At 37.0% G+C, this 17,405-nt stretch overlaps 1 protein-coding gene across 10 annotated transcripts in view; it reads right to left on the bottom strand.

Annotated features, from left to right (window-relative positions):
* BLTP1 (bridge-like lipid transfer protein family member 1) overlaps positions 1-17,405 on the bottom strand; it is a 249,850-nt gene that overhangs the window by 14,875 nt on the left and 217,570 nt on the right. For 9 of the 10 annotated variants that reach the window (XM_023741142.1, XM_023741148.1, XM_023741141.1 and 6 more), the window contains 6 exons: positions 12,484-12,699; positions 11,070-11,250; positions 6,756-6,957; positions 4,762-4,923; positions 3,502-3,641; positions 2,202-2,403 (listed from right to left, as the gene is read on the bottom strand). In XM_023741142.1, the coding sequence (XP_023596910.1) occupies positions 2,202-2,403; positions 3,502-3,641; positions 4,762-4,923; positions 6,756-6,957; positions 11,070-11,250; positions 12,484-12,699 (1,103 nt within the window). The remainder of the gene's footprint in view (positions 1-2,201; positions 2,404-3,501; positions 3,642-4,761; positions 4,924-6,755; positions 6,958-11,069; positions 11,251-12,483; positions 12,700-17,405) is intronic. The other variant, XM_023741149.1, reaches the window with a different exon arrangement.

Below are 17,405 nucleotides of genomic sequence, written 5' to 3'. Positions count from 1 at the left end.
AAGAGGCCCAAAATAGTTGGGGTTGAGCAAAAGGGGGAGTAGAACAAACTGTGTGAAAAACACATCATACAACTTGAGTCCACAGTTCAGCAGCTAACAGTGGAGATGTAACAAGGGATGTGATGCAGAAAGGAAAACATCTCTCTTTCAAAGAGAGCAAGTGCACTTACTGGCAACATTTACCAGGGATGGACAGGCTAATTTCAAATATGCTTTAAAAAATATGGATATTGTGACAACTTATAATTTCTATACATTTATACTCATCATCATTTCCTCTTGAATGTTTTATGATGATAAAATGAGGGGTACTATTTCATTTTTGTGTTTTCTAAAGAATCAAAATGTAGGCATATTTCATATACTTTTCCCTAAATATTCCTAGCACAGTACATATATATGAAACTCTAGTAATCTAAGTGTTAATAATTTATGTGACATTTTGTCATTAACAAGGTGAACATCCCAACAGAAAAATGGGCAAGAACATATGTTTATCTCCCCCCACAGCCAATAAATTAATAAAATGCAAATAAAAATAATAAAATCCCATTTTAATCCATTCCAATGACAACGATTAAAAACAAATTTAAAGTATAGTGTCGAGGTGAGTGCAGTAACTTGATGTCCACACACACTATGGTGAGGGTGTAAAATCTGACAGTCTTACTAGGAGTAAAATGTATCAAATGCTTTAAACGCTCTCCAACCCTGGAATTCCACGTTTTAAGAATTTATCCTAAGGACATTTATAAATATTTATATATAAAGATGTTCATCACAATATTATTTACAAAATTAAAAGCTAAAACAAAAACCTCAAGGAATCCCAAATATATGATCCAAAAGACAGAATATTATTGCAGCCATTAAAGTTAACTTAAGGAAGGAACATTTAATGACTTGGGAAAATACATATGATATTTTAAATTTTAAAAAGTTACACAACAGAAGAAACCTATTTCAGTTTTGCTTGGAGAAAAGACTCTCCCTATAAAAATACTGGAGAGTGGGAACTGATAATACTGATTATGATAAAGAGGCATTATTTAATGCTTTTCTGTTTTCTGTATTTTCTATAATGAACAATGAATTATCTTTATAATCAGAAAAGTAATGCTTTCAAAAACCAACACTACCACCCCAATATTGTGTTGACTACAACATAATTCCAGCAGGAATATTCTGAAGGTAAGTGCGCCCATATTAGCAAAAAAAATTTATTTCTAAGAAATTAACCTTTTGGTTTTCCTATTTTATTGTGAAAATATTCACACAGCAAAACAAATGTTTTTCTTTAACAATTTTTCCAGTGTTACAAGTAAATACTAGGGATATAAATAATTTCTATTTTTCCAAGAAAAAAGCTGTTGACTGAGGTGGTTTTTCTGAAGCTAGTTTGTAATAATTTTTCCCATTAGTGCTTGATGAGATTATTAGGATAAAATTCTGAATCTAAGATGACTGCCTGCTCGAACAACGAGCCAAAACCTGAACTGTAGTTCCTTCCAAATCAGAAAGTTGTTTCCTTCTCCACTGCCTTTGTGCCTCTCTCAAAAATAGTTCAGGACCTTTTTCCCTCTCTAATGCAGGCTTTCTCAACTTTAGCACTACTGACATTTCAGACCAGCTAGCTGTTTGTTCGGGGTGGGGGAGTCACGTGCATCACAGCACGTTTAGCAGTATTCCTGGCTTGCCCACTAGATGCCAGCTGTACTCCCTGAGTTGTGACAGTCAAGTCTCCCTACATTGCCAAATACTTGTTGGGGGCAAATCGCCTCTGGTTAAGAACCTCTGTTTTAATGGTACACCAATTCTCTTATCAATTTTCAATCAATCTAGCCTCTTTCTTTAAAGATATTCTGTAGAATCTTCGTCATTTGTATTTGTGATCTCTGGTTTTTAGGGCAAAAATGGCACTGAGCTTTAATACAGTGAAAAAAAAAGAGTGACTCATCAGGCAATCATCATTATCTATTTTAAAAACAAAACCTTGCATAAAACAGACATTTGTTATAACAAAATTTACCATTTAAAAATATATATACTATTTGATACAACTTAATTCAATTTCATAAGAAATCCTTGCCAGATAACACTATACCTCTTTCATTTGCAACACAGATTACTTTTAAATGTAAAAAAGTATATATTTAAAAATAGTATTTGGCTTTATTCCAGAGGAATAAATGTTCCTATACCTGGTATTCCAGTTTTGTTTGCCGAGGTCTTTGTTCCACTCTGAGGAATGTTACTTCCAGGGGATAAAGTCTCGGCAGGATATACAGTCCCTAAAGTCTCTAGTTCTCCTCGGTTTGAAGAAAACACCAAGTCGAGGGATGGCAGCTTCAGCATGCATTCCACTCTTGATACTGGCAAACAGCTAAACTTGATCTGTGAGGGCTGAAAAAGAACAAGAGGCAAAAAAAAAAAAAAAAGGTTTCTAGGAACTAGAGGGTTAAAAAATTTCATATTGGATTCTAAAAGTCACATTGAATTTCCATTTCAGTCCACACGTACCAAATTTCTTACCATGTTTACTGATTTGACACTTAAGAGTGCTGTGTTTAATGTCCTAGTTTTTTCAAATGGACAGATGATACATGAACCATAATGTATTAACAAAATGGTACTTCTGAAGAGCCATTTCTAAGTGATAAATATTTAGACATTTAGATATTCTAGAACTTTAAAAATGTTTGTACTCGTACATAACCAAGTCTTTTTTAAAAAAGGAATTTCCCTTACATTCAAATTGAAAAAGATTGTCCTAATAATGACAAAAGTTTCATAAATACTCAAGCTCTCACCAATTACATGTTTTCATCAGACTTTTGAAAAATATAGTGCAGAACTCCAGAAGACCAGACTGAAATTCTTTTAGCCAAATTGTTGTAGAAAATACTTGGAATAAATGACCATTAATGCTGTTGTATCCTTGAGATTATAAAATTTTAATTAAGGGTAAGCTAAACCCTGAAGTTTGCATATAAGTAGTGATCAAATTCTTCTTAATAAATGGCCTCAGACTATTATATGCTCTCAAAGGCCTATTGACAGGATTGCATTTTAGAATGAAAGATGAAATTGAAAATTACAGAAGTCCTGGTAATAATTCTAACAAAGGTAGTACTGTAACATTATATCTCAATTACACATTATATCTGCCCAGAAAGGAACACAATGGTAAGAAATGAAGATACCATACTAAAAAGGGCAAAGTATTTTTTAAAAAGGTCCTATGTATTTTTATTTTCACCACCGAAGTATGCAATGTAAATTTTGAAAACCCAAAGACTGATGAACCTTCTCAACAGAAAAGTAAACACATACACAAAATCTTATATTTACTTTCCAGAAGTTCAGGCAACCTCCAAGCCATCACAAACATCCTAAAGGTACATGAACCCAAGGTTAAGAAAACTTCAAAGAGAAAGACTGTTGAAAAGTAAGAATGTTTTTTTTCCTTTAAAGTAAAAAGGACTACATGAAGTATATCACCTGAACTCGAACATAAACCACAACATCTACAGGAAAGGAAGAGTAAGAAGATGTTGAAGACGATACTAATGATGTTGTTGATTCTTCCATGGGATCTGGTATTTCAAAATGTCCCATATCTTCATCTTGTGAGCTGACAGCTGTTAAAATATTCAAAGTTCTATTATTAGGACAAGGATAAACTAGTAATTAAAATATCCTTTTCTCTCATGTTATTACTGAGATCAGGTGTATGAACACCCAAATACAATTGCTTTTATATCCTAACATTCTACACATCTTTTCCTATTCTAATTTCTTACTCATTCCCCCAAACTCAAATTCCCCGCTGCTATGCCACACACTGTGCAAAGAAAACAGCAGCAGTTATACCCAGGCCCCAAGGAGATTCCCGTCTAAAGGAGACACTAAGCTAGGACCTAAAGAAACCAGGAAAATGAGCAGGTCTTTTCACACTGAATTTTAGTTTTAAGAACCCATCATCAAATATATAGCTGCCTTTTCCCGACATCATTTCAGTTCCAAATCTTACTCCTGATCTAGGGACTTCTGGCCATGTCATGCAATGCCTCAGTTCCTGTACTAGGTTTTTTTCAGCCTAAGTCTAGACCTACTATAACAGAGATAGCACAATGCTAGGAATGAGGAGATATTAATTTTGTTATTAGCTAGCTGTGGCCTTGGGCAAATCATACAACCTCATGGGGACTTGGTTTCCTCATTTATAAATAAGAACTAGATGATCTCTCAAGTTCTTTTTCCGTTCTATAATTCTTTTATATTTATCATTGAACATATCATATAAAAGTACAGGCAATCCCTGGGTTATGAACGTCCAACTTACTTAAAATCCATAGTTATGAACCAACACCCGTAAAGCCACTTACATTAAAATTTCGAGTTCGTACAATGGTTCGTAATAACAAAGAGGTGCTACTTTGCGACATCAGAAAATTATTATTACTGTATTATTAGGTTAAATATGTTTTAGCATATCTGAAATTGTTTCTTTAATGTTTTTTATGCATAGAAAGGTACACTATATACTAAGCCAAACATCTGACTAACTGACGTTAGATACAAACTGTACCTAACTGTTCCGACTTAAGTACACACTTGACTTAAAGGCAGACTTAGGAACAGAACTCATTCATAATCAGGGGACTGCCTGTATCATATAATAGCATTAACAAATTTTTCTAAGTAAAGGGACCCAAGATGTATGTGATGGGGGAGTAAGTATACAAGGGAGATGCTAACCTGTATAATTCCTTTCAATTGGTGTAATTGGAATAGTTTCCAGAGCCTTTTCCAGAAAGTCTAACAGGCAGGGACTAATAACCATTTCTTCTGGCAATGACTGAAGTGCTACCCAGGCATATAACTTGGCTGTTTTTACTCCTCCACTTCCTTTTCCTTTGGCTAGAAAATTTGTAAATGTTAATGGAATTTAGTAAATAGGTCCAATAAATATAAGAAAATAATTTTGTGAGAAATTAGAACTATAAGACAGTTTAATCAGGTAAAGCACATTATACTTAAGACCATACAAGAAAGCAATAAAAATACCAGGTTGATAGAAATGATATATTAATGTTAGAGTACAAAGATGACTGACTAATGATGTTTAACACAGTAGTTATTCCTACTTGCTCTAGTTCATAAATTTTGGTCCAATATTCCAACTTCATATTTTGCTAAGTCTCTCATGGTAATTAATTTTTTTTTTTGCCCACTTCAGGAGACAGAAAACTTTGGCTACCAACGTTTAGTGGCAAATGAGGAAAAAGTCATTGTTTTCAGACTTCTGTATCTCCTTGCTGTTCTTAGCTTGTACATATTTATAATTATTTCCTACCTCAGCTGACACCTCTCCTACCTATTTCCACTTCAGCAGAATGAGCAGGATAGCTAACTAAGACTTAGCTAAATTTGGCTTAGGTTTCCAGCTGCAACATTTACTATTGCATAAACCTAAGAAAGACATTCAACTGCTATGTGTATTACCTCTCTTCATTTATAAAATGGGGATAATACCTATCCTATATTAAATAGACATATATGTGCCTTGTCAATTGTAAAGTGATGCAAAAAATATGAGGCATTATTATATGATTATCATCAATTTTAAAAGATTTATGTAGTAAATGCCATCTCCCAAATGAAACTTCTAAAAATGATTCTTGTCCACCCTGATGTTCCCTTTTTGGAAATTCTACCATATGTGTAAGGTATTACCATGTGGTGTGGTAGCATCCCAAGATGGCTCCCAACAATCCTTGCCTCCTGGTATTCATGCCCTTGTATAGTGCTCTCCCACAGTGAATAGCGCTGACCTCTGTGACCAAAAAGATATTGTGAAAGTGGTGGTATGTGCCTTTTGAGGCTAAGTCATAGAAGATATTGCAGCTGCTGCCTTGTTCTCCTTGGATCACTTCTTTGGAGGGAAGTCAGGCACCATATTATGAGAACTCTCAAGCAGCACTGTAGAAAGGCCCACCTGGGGAGGAACTGAGGCACCAGCTTGCCAGTCATGTGACTGGGAAACACTAGAAGTAATTTTCCAGCCCCAGTCAAGTGCTCATATGACTGCAGCCCTGGCCAACATCTTGACTGCAACTTCATGAAAGACCCTGAGCTAGATTCACCTAGCCAAACCGCTCCTGAATTTCTAGTCCACAAAAACTGTGTTTGTAGTTAGAAGCCACTAAGTTTTGGAGTAATCTGTTATGCAGCAATAGATAATTAACAGAAGTGGTTAATCCCAATATACTCTGACTTAAAAATTTAAGTTTGCTAATTACATTAAAAATGGGGCTTTTCTTAATTTTTTCTCTAATACAGCCATATAAAATCCACTGCCGTCAAGTCGATTCCAACTTACAGCAACCCAATAGGGCTTCCAAGGCTATAAATCTCTATGGAAGCAAACTGCCATCTAGATCATAAGCTCCCAAATTTGAATTGCATAAAACTATTCTTCTCTAAATATGTATAGACTTAAACATTTAATTAAGTAAACTAGTTAGTTTATTAAGTTTATTTTAACTGATGTTCTGAAATAATATCAATCTGAAAAATAACCAATAGTTGGCTCACACTTCCATATATAACCTTTGCATAGTTATTAACAAATCTATGTATTTTTTTCCCTAAACATGTAAATTTTAGAGAAAAGTATCAATAGAGCAAGTAGGTGGTGACTAAAAATTAAGTTATGAAAAAAAAAAAAAGAATATATTCTCCTTAAATACCTGAGGGAATAGGTGGGGGTTGGGGAGGAAGTAAGGTGTTAGTCTTGCTGTGGACAGTGCAAGGTAAAGGAGGAGAAGGAGGAGATGTTGCACTATCTTTCATACCATACAGCTTGGATTCTTTAGAGAGTGTTCTTGGCAAGGAGGATCCTCTGGATGCATTAGGTGATTCGGTCTTCAGAGTCTTGGAATTGTAATGCAACTGTATTGAAACAAACAAACTTTCAAAATTAAAGTTATGCAGATGAGGAAAACAAAGAAACATAGACCAATGTGGTAGAAAGAATAGTAATTCAGGAGTCAGAAGATCCAGTTCTAGAGCTTTCAAGTTAGTTTTATAATTCTGGCAAGTTTCTTAACTTGCTTTCATTTTTAAAATTATAAAGGTTACACCAGATAATCTTTAAAGTCCTTTCCAACTTAACATTCTAGGATCCAATCATTCTGTAATCTAAAAAAAACTACTAAGTGAAGCTACACTAGACCAGATTTAATGAGTATGTTAATACTAAATATCAGTGTATAAAAGGAAGAACAACCACTTGATTCCTCTGGAACCTAAGAAATTTCAATACCTGGTTTTGCAGGGGAGGGGATGGAACAGGAGCACCTACAATCATACAGTAAGTCCCTTGAATTATCCTTTGTTTTGTAACTTTCTGCCAAATTTTCATGGAAAAAGCAGTATAAGAGAAGTGACAGCCTGCAATTTGGACATCCTTATGTCAAGAATTTAGCTGTATTACGTTTCTTAACATAAATTCCACTGTCGTCGAGTTGATAGCGATCCCACAGGGTTTCCAAGGCTGTAAATCTCTACGGAAGCAGACTGCCACATCTTTCTCCCATGGGGCCACTGGTGGTTTCCAACCACTGACATTTTGGTTAGCAGTCGACTGCTTTAACCACTGAGCCACCAGGGCCCCTTATTCTTCAGAATGTCCAAATTGTAAGCTGTCACTTTTCTTATATTACTTTTTCCATGAAAGTCTGGCAGAAAGTTGAATAACAAAGGATAATTAAAGGGACTTATTGTATGGTTTTAAGTGCTCCTACTCCACACCCTAGTCCCACAAATACTGTTAATAATCACCACCACTTGTCTGTCAGTTTGTCGTACTGTGGTGGCTTGTGTGCTGCTGTGATACTGGAAGCTATGCCACTGGTATTTCCAATACCAGCAGGGTCACCCATGGTGGACAGGTTTCAGTGGAGCTTCCAGACTAAGACAGACTAGGAAGAAGGACCTGGTAATCTACTTCTAAAAAAATTAGCCAGTGACAACATTATGAACAGCAGCAGGACATTGTCTGATATAGTGCTGGAAGATGAGTCCCTCAGGCTGCAAGGCACTCAAAATATAACTGGGGAAGAGCTGCCTCCTCAAAGTGGAGTTGACCTTAATGACAGGGAACTAAAGCCTTTGGGACCTTCATTTGCTGATGTGGCATGACTTAAAGTGAGAAGAAACAGCTGAAAACATCCATTAGAATCAGAACATGAAATGTACAAAGTATGCATCTAGGAAAATTGGAAGTCATCAAAAATAAAATGGAACACTTAAAGACCAATATCCCAGTATTAGTGAGCTGAAATGGACTCGTATTGGCCATTTTGAATCAGACAATCATATGGTATACTATGCCAGGAATGACAAATTGAAGAGGAATGGCATCGCATTCATCATCAAAAAGAACATTTCAAGATCTAACCTGAAGTACAACGCTGTCAGTGATAATATTCATTCACCTACAAGGAAAACCAGTTAATATGACTATTATTCAAATTTATTTACCAACCACTAAGGCCAAAGATGAAATTAAAGATTTTTACCAACTTCTACAGTCTGAAATTGATCAAACATGCAATCAAGATGCATTGATAATTACTGGTGACTGGAATGCAAAAGTTAGAAACGAAGGATCAGTAGTGGGAAAACATGGCGTCGGTAATAGAAATGATGCTATAGATTGTATGATAGAATTTTGCAAGACCAATGACCTATTAATTGGAAATATCTTTTTTAACAACATAAACAGCAACTATACACGTGGACCTCACCAGATGGCATACACAGGAATCAAATGACTAGATCTGTGGAAAGAGACAATGAAGAAGCTCAATATCATCAGTCAGAACAAGGCCAGGGGCCAGCTGCAGAACAAACCATCAATTGCTCATATGCAAGTTTAAGTTGAAACTCAAGAAAATTAAAACAAGTCCACGAGAGCCAAAGTACTACCTTGAGTATATCCCACCTGAATTTAGACACCATCTCAAGAATAGATTTGATGCACTGAATGCTAGATGATCAAAGACCAGACCAGTTGTGGGATGTCATCAAGGATATCATACATGAAGAAAGCAAAAGGTCATTTAAAAGACAGGAAAGAAAGAAAAGACCAAAATGGGTGTCAGAAGAGACTCCGAAACTTACTCTTAAACATAGAGTATCTAAAGCGAAAGGAAGTAAAAGAGCTGAACAGAAGATTTCAAACTGCAGCTCGAGAAGACAAAGTATTTATAACGAAATGTGCAAAAACCTGGAGTTAGAAAACCAGAAGGGAAGAACACACTAGGCATTTCTCAAGCTGAAAGAACTGCAGAAAAAATTCAAGCCTTTAGTTGCCATAGTGAAGGATTCTACAGGCATAATATTGAATGACGTAGGAGGCATCAAAAGAAGATGGAAGGAATACACAGAGTGACTGTATCAAAAAGGATTGGTTGACATCCAGCCATTTCAGGAGGCAGCATATGATAAAAAGCCGATGGTATTGAAAGAAGAAGTCCAAGCTGCACTAAAGGCATTGGTGAAAAACAAGGCTTCAGGAACCGACGGAATACCAACTGAGATGTTTCAATAAATGGATGCAACGCTGGAAGTGCTCACTCATCTATGCCAAAAAATTTGGAAGACTGGCCAGCAGACTGGAAGAGATTCATATTTGTGCCCATTCCAAAGAAAGTGATCCAACAGAATGCAGAAATTATCAAATAATATCATTAATATCACATGCAAGTAAAATTTTACTGAAGGTAATTAAAAAAATGATTGCAGCAATATATCAAAAGGGAACTGCCAGAAATTCAAGCTGGATTCAGAAGAGAATGTGGAACGAGGGATATTATTGCTTTTATCAGATGAATCTTGGTTGAAAGCAGAGAATACCAGAAAGATGTTTACCTGTGTTTTACTGACTAGGCAAAGGCATTCGTCATAACAAATTATGGATAACATTGTGAAGAATGGGATTCCAGACATGTAATTATGCTCATGCAGAACCTGTACGTAGACCAAGAGGCAGTCATTCAAACAGAACAAGGAGATACTGCATGGTTTAATATCAGAAAAGCTGTGCATCGGGTTGTTTCCTGTCACCATACTTACTCAATCTGTATGTTGAGCAAATAATCTGAGAAGTTGGATTATATAAAGAAGAACATGGCATCAGGATTGGAGGAAGACCCACTAGCAACCTGTGAAATGTAGAAGACATAACCTTGCTTGCTGCAGGTGAAGAGGACTTGATGTACTTACTGACGAAGATCAAAGACTACAGCCTTCACTACGGATTAAACCTCAACATAAAGAAAACAAAAATCCTCACAAGTGGACCAATAAGCAACATCATGATAAATGGATAAAATGTTGAAGTTGTCAAGGATTTCATTTTACTTGGATCCACAATCAACGCCAATAGAAGCAGCAGTCAAGAAATCAAACGACGTATTGCATTGGGCAAATTGCTCCAAAAGACCTCTTTAAAGGGTTAAAAAGCAAAGATGTCACTTTGAGGACTAAGTGCGCCTGATCCAAGCCACGGTATTTTCAATTGCCTCATATGCATGGGAAAGCTGGACAGTGAATAAGGAACACCAAAGAAGAACTGATGCCTTTGAATTATGGTGCTGGCAAAGAATATTGAATATAGCATGGACTGTCGAAAGAATGAACAAATCTGTCTTAAAAGAAGTACAGCCAGCATGCTCCTTAGAAGCGAGGATGGTGAGACTTTGTCTCACATACTTTCAACATGTTATCAGGAGGGACCAGTCTCTGGAGAAGGACATCATGCTTGGTAAAGTAGAAGGTCAGCGAAAAAGAGGAAGACTCTCAATGAAATGGAATGACACAGTGGCTGCAATAATGGGCTCAAACATAGCAACAACTGTGAAGATGGCACAGGATTGGGCAGTATTTCGTTCTGGTCTACACAGGGTCACTGTGAACTGAAACTGACTTGATGGCACCTAAAAACAACAACAACATTAATCGAATCCTTTATCCTAAAAAAATAGTTATTATTTTACCTTTACATCAACTCCAGGAATGTAAAATACTGTTGTTTCCATGTCACTTGGCTTTGTCTGTAGAGATGACGGCACTTTTTTGCCAGTCATTAAATGGGTGGTAGAAGCATAATTAGTTTGAAACTTCTTCTTTTTAGAAGGAGAATCTTGATCCAAGCTCCTGGAACTTCGATCATAACTCCTATAAACACAAAAATGTTTTGTCATTTAATAAAAGGAAATATTTATCTCCTTTTCTTTCCTTTAATAACAAACTTACTTATACAGTAAATAGAATGTAGTCCTTCACTAATAATGTTGAAAATGTAAAGCTTATCACTGTCTCTAGCTAGTCTGGCTAATGCCTTGCACTAATGTTAATGTTTTAGTCCCATAACTGTATAGGGCAGCAGTTATCTTTGTTCTTTTCTGAGGTCATGATTATTTCACTTGAAAACTTCAAAAGATTAGGTTGAACCTAATATCAGCAATTTATTATAGTTCAACCTAAAACATCAAGTGCATTATGGTAAATTAACATTTTTTTATCATCGTATTACATTTGCAAGAGATTTTAACTTAGTTAAAAGTGCCCTTTTATCTGGTCTCTCATTTTATAAAAGGCTCATTGGATAAGTAGAGCATTTAAATAATCTTTAATTATGAAAAATTTCAAACATATGCAAATAAAAAGAATGGTATAATGAACGCCCATGAACCCATCACCCAGCTTCAAAAACTGTCAAAATTCTGACATTCTTGTTTTACCTATATCTCTACCCAGCTATTCAATTATTAATATTATTTTCATTTTTTACAGTTCTTTTTTAGATTAGGAAAGAAAAGCAAAATGAATTCAAAGAAAAATTAATCGCATGTTAAGCTGGTTATTTCACCATCTAGTTAACAATGGAAGCAAAAGCTGCCTTTCTATCCTGAAAAACATTCCAGACTACTGAGGCCTCTCCGTGAACTGATGAGACTGTTTCCCAATCTCTTACTTCTTTATGAACTTATCAAAACTCAATAATATGATACCGATGAGTACTGTGCTGTTTTTTAAAATATATATAAACAAAATTAGCTTAATTAGTTAAAATCTAAATAAATATTTACTTATAAATAAAATCTAAATAACGTGAGTATTAACTAAAAAATTCATGCTTATGTCAAAGGGAAATTTCAAAGATATAACTATTTTAATTGATTTACCAGACTCTAAATCAGAAAGCTATTTCTAGTTGCCAGATAATATTATACACTTATTTAAAGAAATTGTATGCTCTGCAAATAACCAACCATTTCAATTATGGTTAGATCCCCAAAATCTGCATTTGGGACCTGAGGTACAAAGGTTTTCATAACTTAGTTATATATCCGAATAGTATCTCCAACAGGAGAAGTTACATTTACTCTTTTTCCACCTATCTCTTACCTTCTCAAGCTTATATCATCATGTTCTTGTAGAAGGGTGGTTGGGTGGAGTACGCATTTTCCACTATCAATTTCAACCCGTATATCAAGTTCAAAGTCAATATTTCTCTCTGTAGCTGTGCCACCAAGACTTCGGCTGACTGGTGTTGTTGGCCAGCGTTCAGTAAATAGCTGATGAACAGCAGCAAAGCCTGTTGCTTTTTTACGAGATGTATGTCTAGAGAAAGAACAACTGGTTATTACATTGCAGTAAAATGGGAAGACTTTTTAACAAATCATTTTCCAGTATGTTATAGTGAGCAATACTCTGTAAATAAATTTTGTTTCATAAGTTTACACAAATTGAGAAGCACCACACCATCCCTCCGCGGCAAAGATCAGAAAAACTAAGTCAAACAGAGTCACACGTCAATCCTGAAACCCTAAGCATCAAATGAAGAGATAAAGAACTCAGCCAAGCACTGAATGGAATAAGAAACTGACCAAGAACAAACAGCGAGGAGAGATACATGCAGAGGTCCCCTATCGGCTATCACAGCACGGATCTGCCATCTTGGACTTCTATCGGAGATCAGTGAATAGGGGGTATGAGAAAGCAGCCTCATGGAGCTTCCAGCAACAACTGGTAACCAGTGATATAGGCTTTCCCACCCCCCACCCTTCTTCACCACGACTTAGCCTCCTCTGCTTCCTTCAGCCACAGTCTCTTGGTCAGGAAGCACCAGCTTCACCCCGGTGTCGCTTGGATTCCACCTGCCCATAATCGCTGGCTCCCTGAGTGCCTTTTGTTGGCTGCTGGTGTTGCTTTTTTCTGCTTCTTTAGATTTCTTCCTTACCTCTCACCATCTCCCCCTCCTTTCTCTCAAATACCTGGCTCCATACACCATCTTTGCTTCTTCCTGAAAGGCTGCGAAACACCACTCGACTGTGAAACTGCTTCCCGGCCCGTGCTGCCATGCTGGTGGGACCCCCGGGGCTTTTGTTTGTTTGTTTGTTCTGATTTGTTCTGTTTTGATTTGTTTTCTTTTTCTTTCCTCGGCTTGGGAACCCCTTCTAGCCAGGCAGTACCGCGCGGCTTGGAAGCTACTCCCTTACTCTGCGCAGACGCACCGGGACATCCCTGGAGGCATTTCTTTTTTCTTGGTTTTGGTTTTTTTTTGCCTGTTTTGTTTTCTTCTCTCTCTTATTCCCTTTTTGTCTTTCTTCATTTCCAGTCTCTCAATTTATTCATTTTTTTCTTTTACCCTTTTTCTTTTTTTTTTTTCATTTTTGTTTTTCCCCATTTCTCAGTCTCTCATCTCTCCACTCCAATAGCAAGCTCCCTGAGCACTCTTTTTTGTTTGTGTGTATGTTTTTGGCTCCTGTTCCTCTCTCTTCTCTCTCTTCTTTCCCATACCTATCTTAGCTCCACACATCACAATCTACCCCCTCCTTCCTGCCTACGTGCACTGTGCGCTGAACATCACACTCCCAAGCAGCATAGGGATGGCCTACCAGAACCTTCCCTGCACTGATACCCGGTCCGCACTGTCAGCCCTGGTAGGTGCCACAACTCATCCCAGCAACTCCCCGTCAGCTGGACCTGACCTGCTGTAACATACCTGAATGACTGACCCTGCCCATTGGAGAAGGAGGTGAAAAGTATTGTGCCCACAGATGAGCAAACAACAAAGAACGCACGCCCGCCTGCTCAGACATAACCAAATAAAACAAAAAAGCAGACAAAAGAAACAAATCTACAATCAATAAACGATGAAAATAACCACTGGATGCCCCAAAGACAGCAGATGATATCAAAAAATTTACAAAAACAGGACAGGATGGTTTCAGTAGGTGTCCAAAATAAAACAGCAGATAACCTTCCAGTAGAGGAAAAGACACTAGACCTAACTGATAGAGAATTCACATCTCTAATATTCAGAGCTATCCAAGAGTTGAAGCAAAAAGCAGACAAAAATGAGGAAAAAATAGACAAATTCATGGAAAATACAGACAAAAAAGTGGAAGAATTCAAGAAAATAATACAGGAGCAAAAAGGTAAGATAGATTCACAACTAGAAACCATACAAAAACAACAATTAGAAATCCAAAAGATAAACAACAAGATTTCACAAATGGACAGCATCATAGAAGGGCTGAGGGGCAAGTCTGAAACGATGGAAGATAGGATCAGCGAAATTGAAGACAGACACTTGGATACAACTCTGAGGAAAAATCAGAAAAAAATAACAGAGAAAAATGAAGAAACCCTGAGAATTATGTGGGATACAATCAAAAGCAAAAATCTGTGAGTGACTGGAGTTCCAGAACAGGGGGAGAAAACAGAAAACACAGAGAGGATCACTGAAGAACTGCTGACAGAAAACTTCCCCAATATCATGAAAGATGAAAAGCTGGCCATCCAAGAAGCTCAGTGAACCCCATATAGGATAGACCCCAAAAGAAAATCACCAAGACATATCATAATCACACTTGGTAAAACCAAAGACAAAGAATCCTGAGAGCAGTTCAAGAGAAACAAAAAGTCACATACAGAGAAGAAACAATAAGACTAAGCTTGGATTATTCGGCAGAAACCATGCAGGCGAGAAGGCAATGGGATGACGTATATAAAACCTTGAAAGAAAAAAACTGCCAGCCAAGAATAATATATCCTGCAAAACTCTTGTTCAAATATGATAGTGAAATTAGGTCATTTCCAGATAAACAGAAATTAAGGGAATATGTACAAACCAAACCAAACTTACCAGACTTATTAAAGGGAGTCCTTCGATCTGAGAACAAACAACATCAGCTCATAGGCTGAATACAGGACACAGGATTGTACTAGCCAGATACCAACCTAGAAAATGAGCTCTTAAGGACTATGCAAAACCAAAAGAATTACAACAGGGAACCAGAGAGATTAATCAGTAAATGACAACAACATCAGAACAATAAAACGGAATAAACGGTATAGGTATAGAACCTTCTAATGGAGAGGAAGGCAAGGCAATACCAAGTAAGAATAGACTGATTCAAATCTAGGAAGACAAGGGTAAATTTCAAGGTAACCACAAAGAAAGTTAACAAACCTACTCATCAAAATAAAAAAGAAGAAAAACATAAAAGTCTTAGTAAAAACAAAACCTACAAAAACAAATGGAAAAAGAAAAAAATCCGCAAACAAAAGGAACTCAGCACAGGAGAGTAAGCGGAACAAGGAAAATGTCAGCACCACAAAAAAAAGCACTACAAAATGCAATCCCACTCCTAGGAATATATCCTAGAGGAATAAGAGGCGCCACATGAACAGACATATGCACACCCATATTCATTGCAGCACTGTTCACAATAGCAAAAAGATGGAAACAACCTAGATGCCCATCAACAGAAGAATGGATAAACAAACTATAGTACATACACACAATGCAGTGTTATGCAAAGATAAAGAACAATGATGAATCTGTGAAGCATCTCATAATATGGATGAAACTGGAGGACATTATGCTGAGTGAAATAAGTCAATCACAAAAGGACAAATATTGTATGAGACCTCTACTGTAAAAACTCATGTAAAAGTTTACACACAAAAAGAAACAATCTTTGTCGCTTACAAGGGATGGGAGGGGTGGGGGTGGGGCACTAAATAGACAATAAATAAGTGGTAACTTTGGTAAGGGTAAGACAGGACACAACACTGGGGAAGCCAGCACAACTTGTATAAGAAAGGTCATGGAAGCTCCATAGACACTTCCAGACTCCCTGAGGGAGTGAATTGCTGGGCGGAGGGCTATGGGGACCATGGTCTCAGGGCACATCTAGCTCAACTGGGATAACACAGTTTATAAAGACAATGTTCTACATTCTACCCTGGTGAGTAGCATCTGAGGTCTTAAAAGCCTGTAAGCAGCCATCTAAGATACCCCACTGGTCTCACCCCTTTGGGAGCAAGGGAGAATGAAGAGAACAGGATACAAGGAAAATGTTAGTCCAAAGGACTAATGGACCACAGCTACCACGGCCTCTGCCGGACTGAGTTCAGTACAGCTAGATGGTGCCCGGCTACCACCACTGACTGCTCTGACTAGGATCACAACAGAATGTCCTGGACAGAGCTGAAGAAGGATGTAGAACAAAATTAAAACTCACAAAAAAAAAAGACCAGATTTACTGGCCTGACAGACTGGGGAAACCCCAAGAGTAGGGCCCCAGGACACCCTTTTAGCTCAGTGGTGAAGTCACTCCCGAAGTTCACCGTTCAGCCGGGGATTGGACAGCATCATAAAACAAAACGGGACTAATGAGGCACAGCAGTCCAGAGACAAGGACTAGAGGGCAGGAGGGGACAGGAAAGTTGGTGATAGGGAACCCAAGGTTGAGAAGGGACAGTGCTGACATGTCGTGGAGTTGCTAACCATTGTCATAGGGCACTACGTGTACTAACTGTTTAATGAGAAACTATTTGTTCTGCAAATCTTCATCTAAGGTACAAAAACAAAAAAGAATTATCTATGTGAGATAAAACTGACAACAGCAACTCAAAAGGTTTGCTGTGAATCCTAGCGTGCAGTGAGTTGACGATAATGGTGACAGAATAATTTGGAAAAGGATAGTGAGAATAGCAGCACAACTGGAAGAATGTAATCGATGTCACTGAATTGTACATGTAGAAACTTTTGAAATGGTGTAACTTTGGCTATGTATATTTTCATCAAAAAAAAGGTCCTTCAAGGTCGAGAAGGGAGAGTGTTGACATGTCATGGGTTTGTTAACCAATGTCATAAAACAAATCTGTATTGATTGTTTAATGAGAAACTATTTGTTCTGTAAACCTTCATCTAAAGTACAATAAAAAAAAATTTAAAAAAATAAAAAAAAATAAGTTTATACAAATTATTCAACGATCTCATACTAATTGAGTTTTTTTCCTAAGTTTAGGGG

This window comes from Trichechus manatus, unplaced genomic scaffold (genome assembly GCF_000243295.1).
Source record: "Trichechus manatus latirostris isolate Lorelei unplaced genomic scaffold, TriManLat1.0 scaffold00174, whole genome shotgun sequence".
NCBI lineage: Eukaryota > Metazoa > Chordata > Mammalia > Sirenia > Trichechidae > Trichechus > Trichechus manatus.
This window is presented reverse-complemented; position numbering and strand designations above follow the sequence as displayed.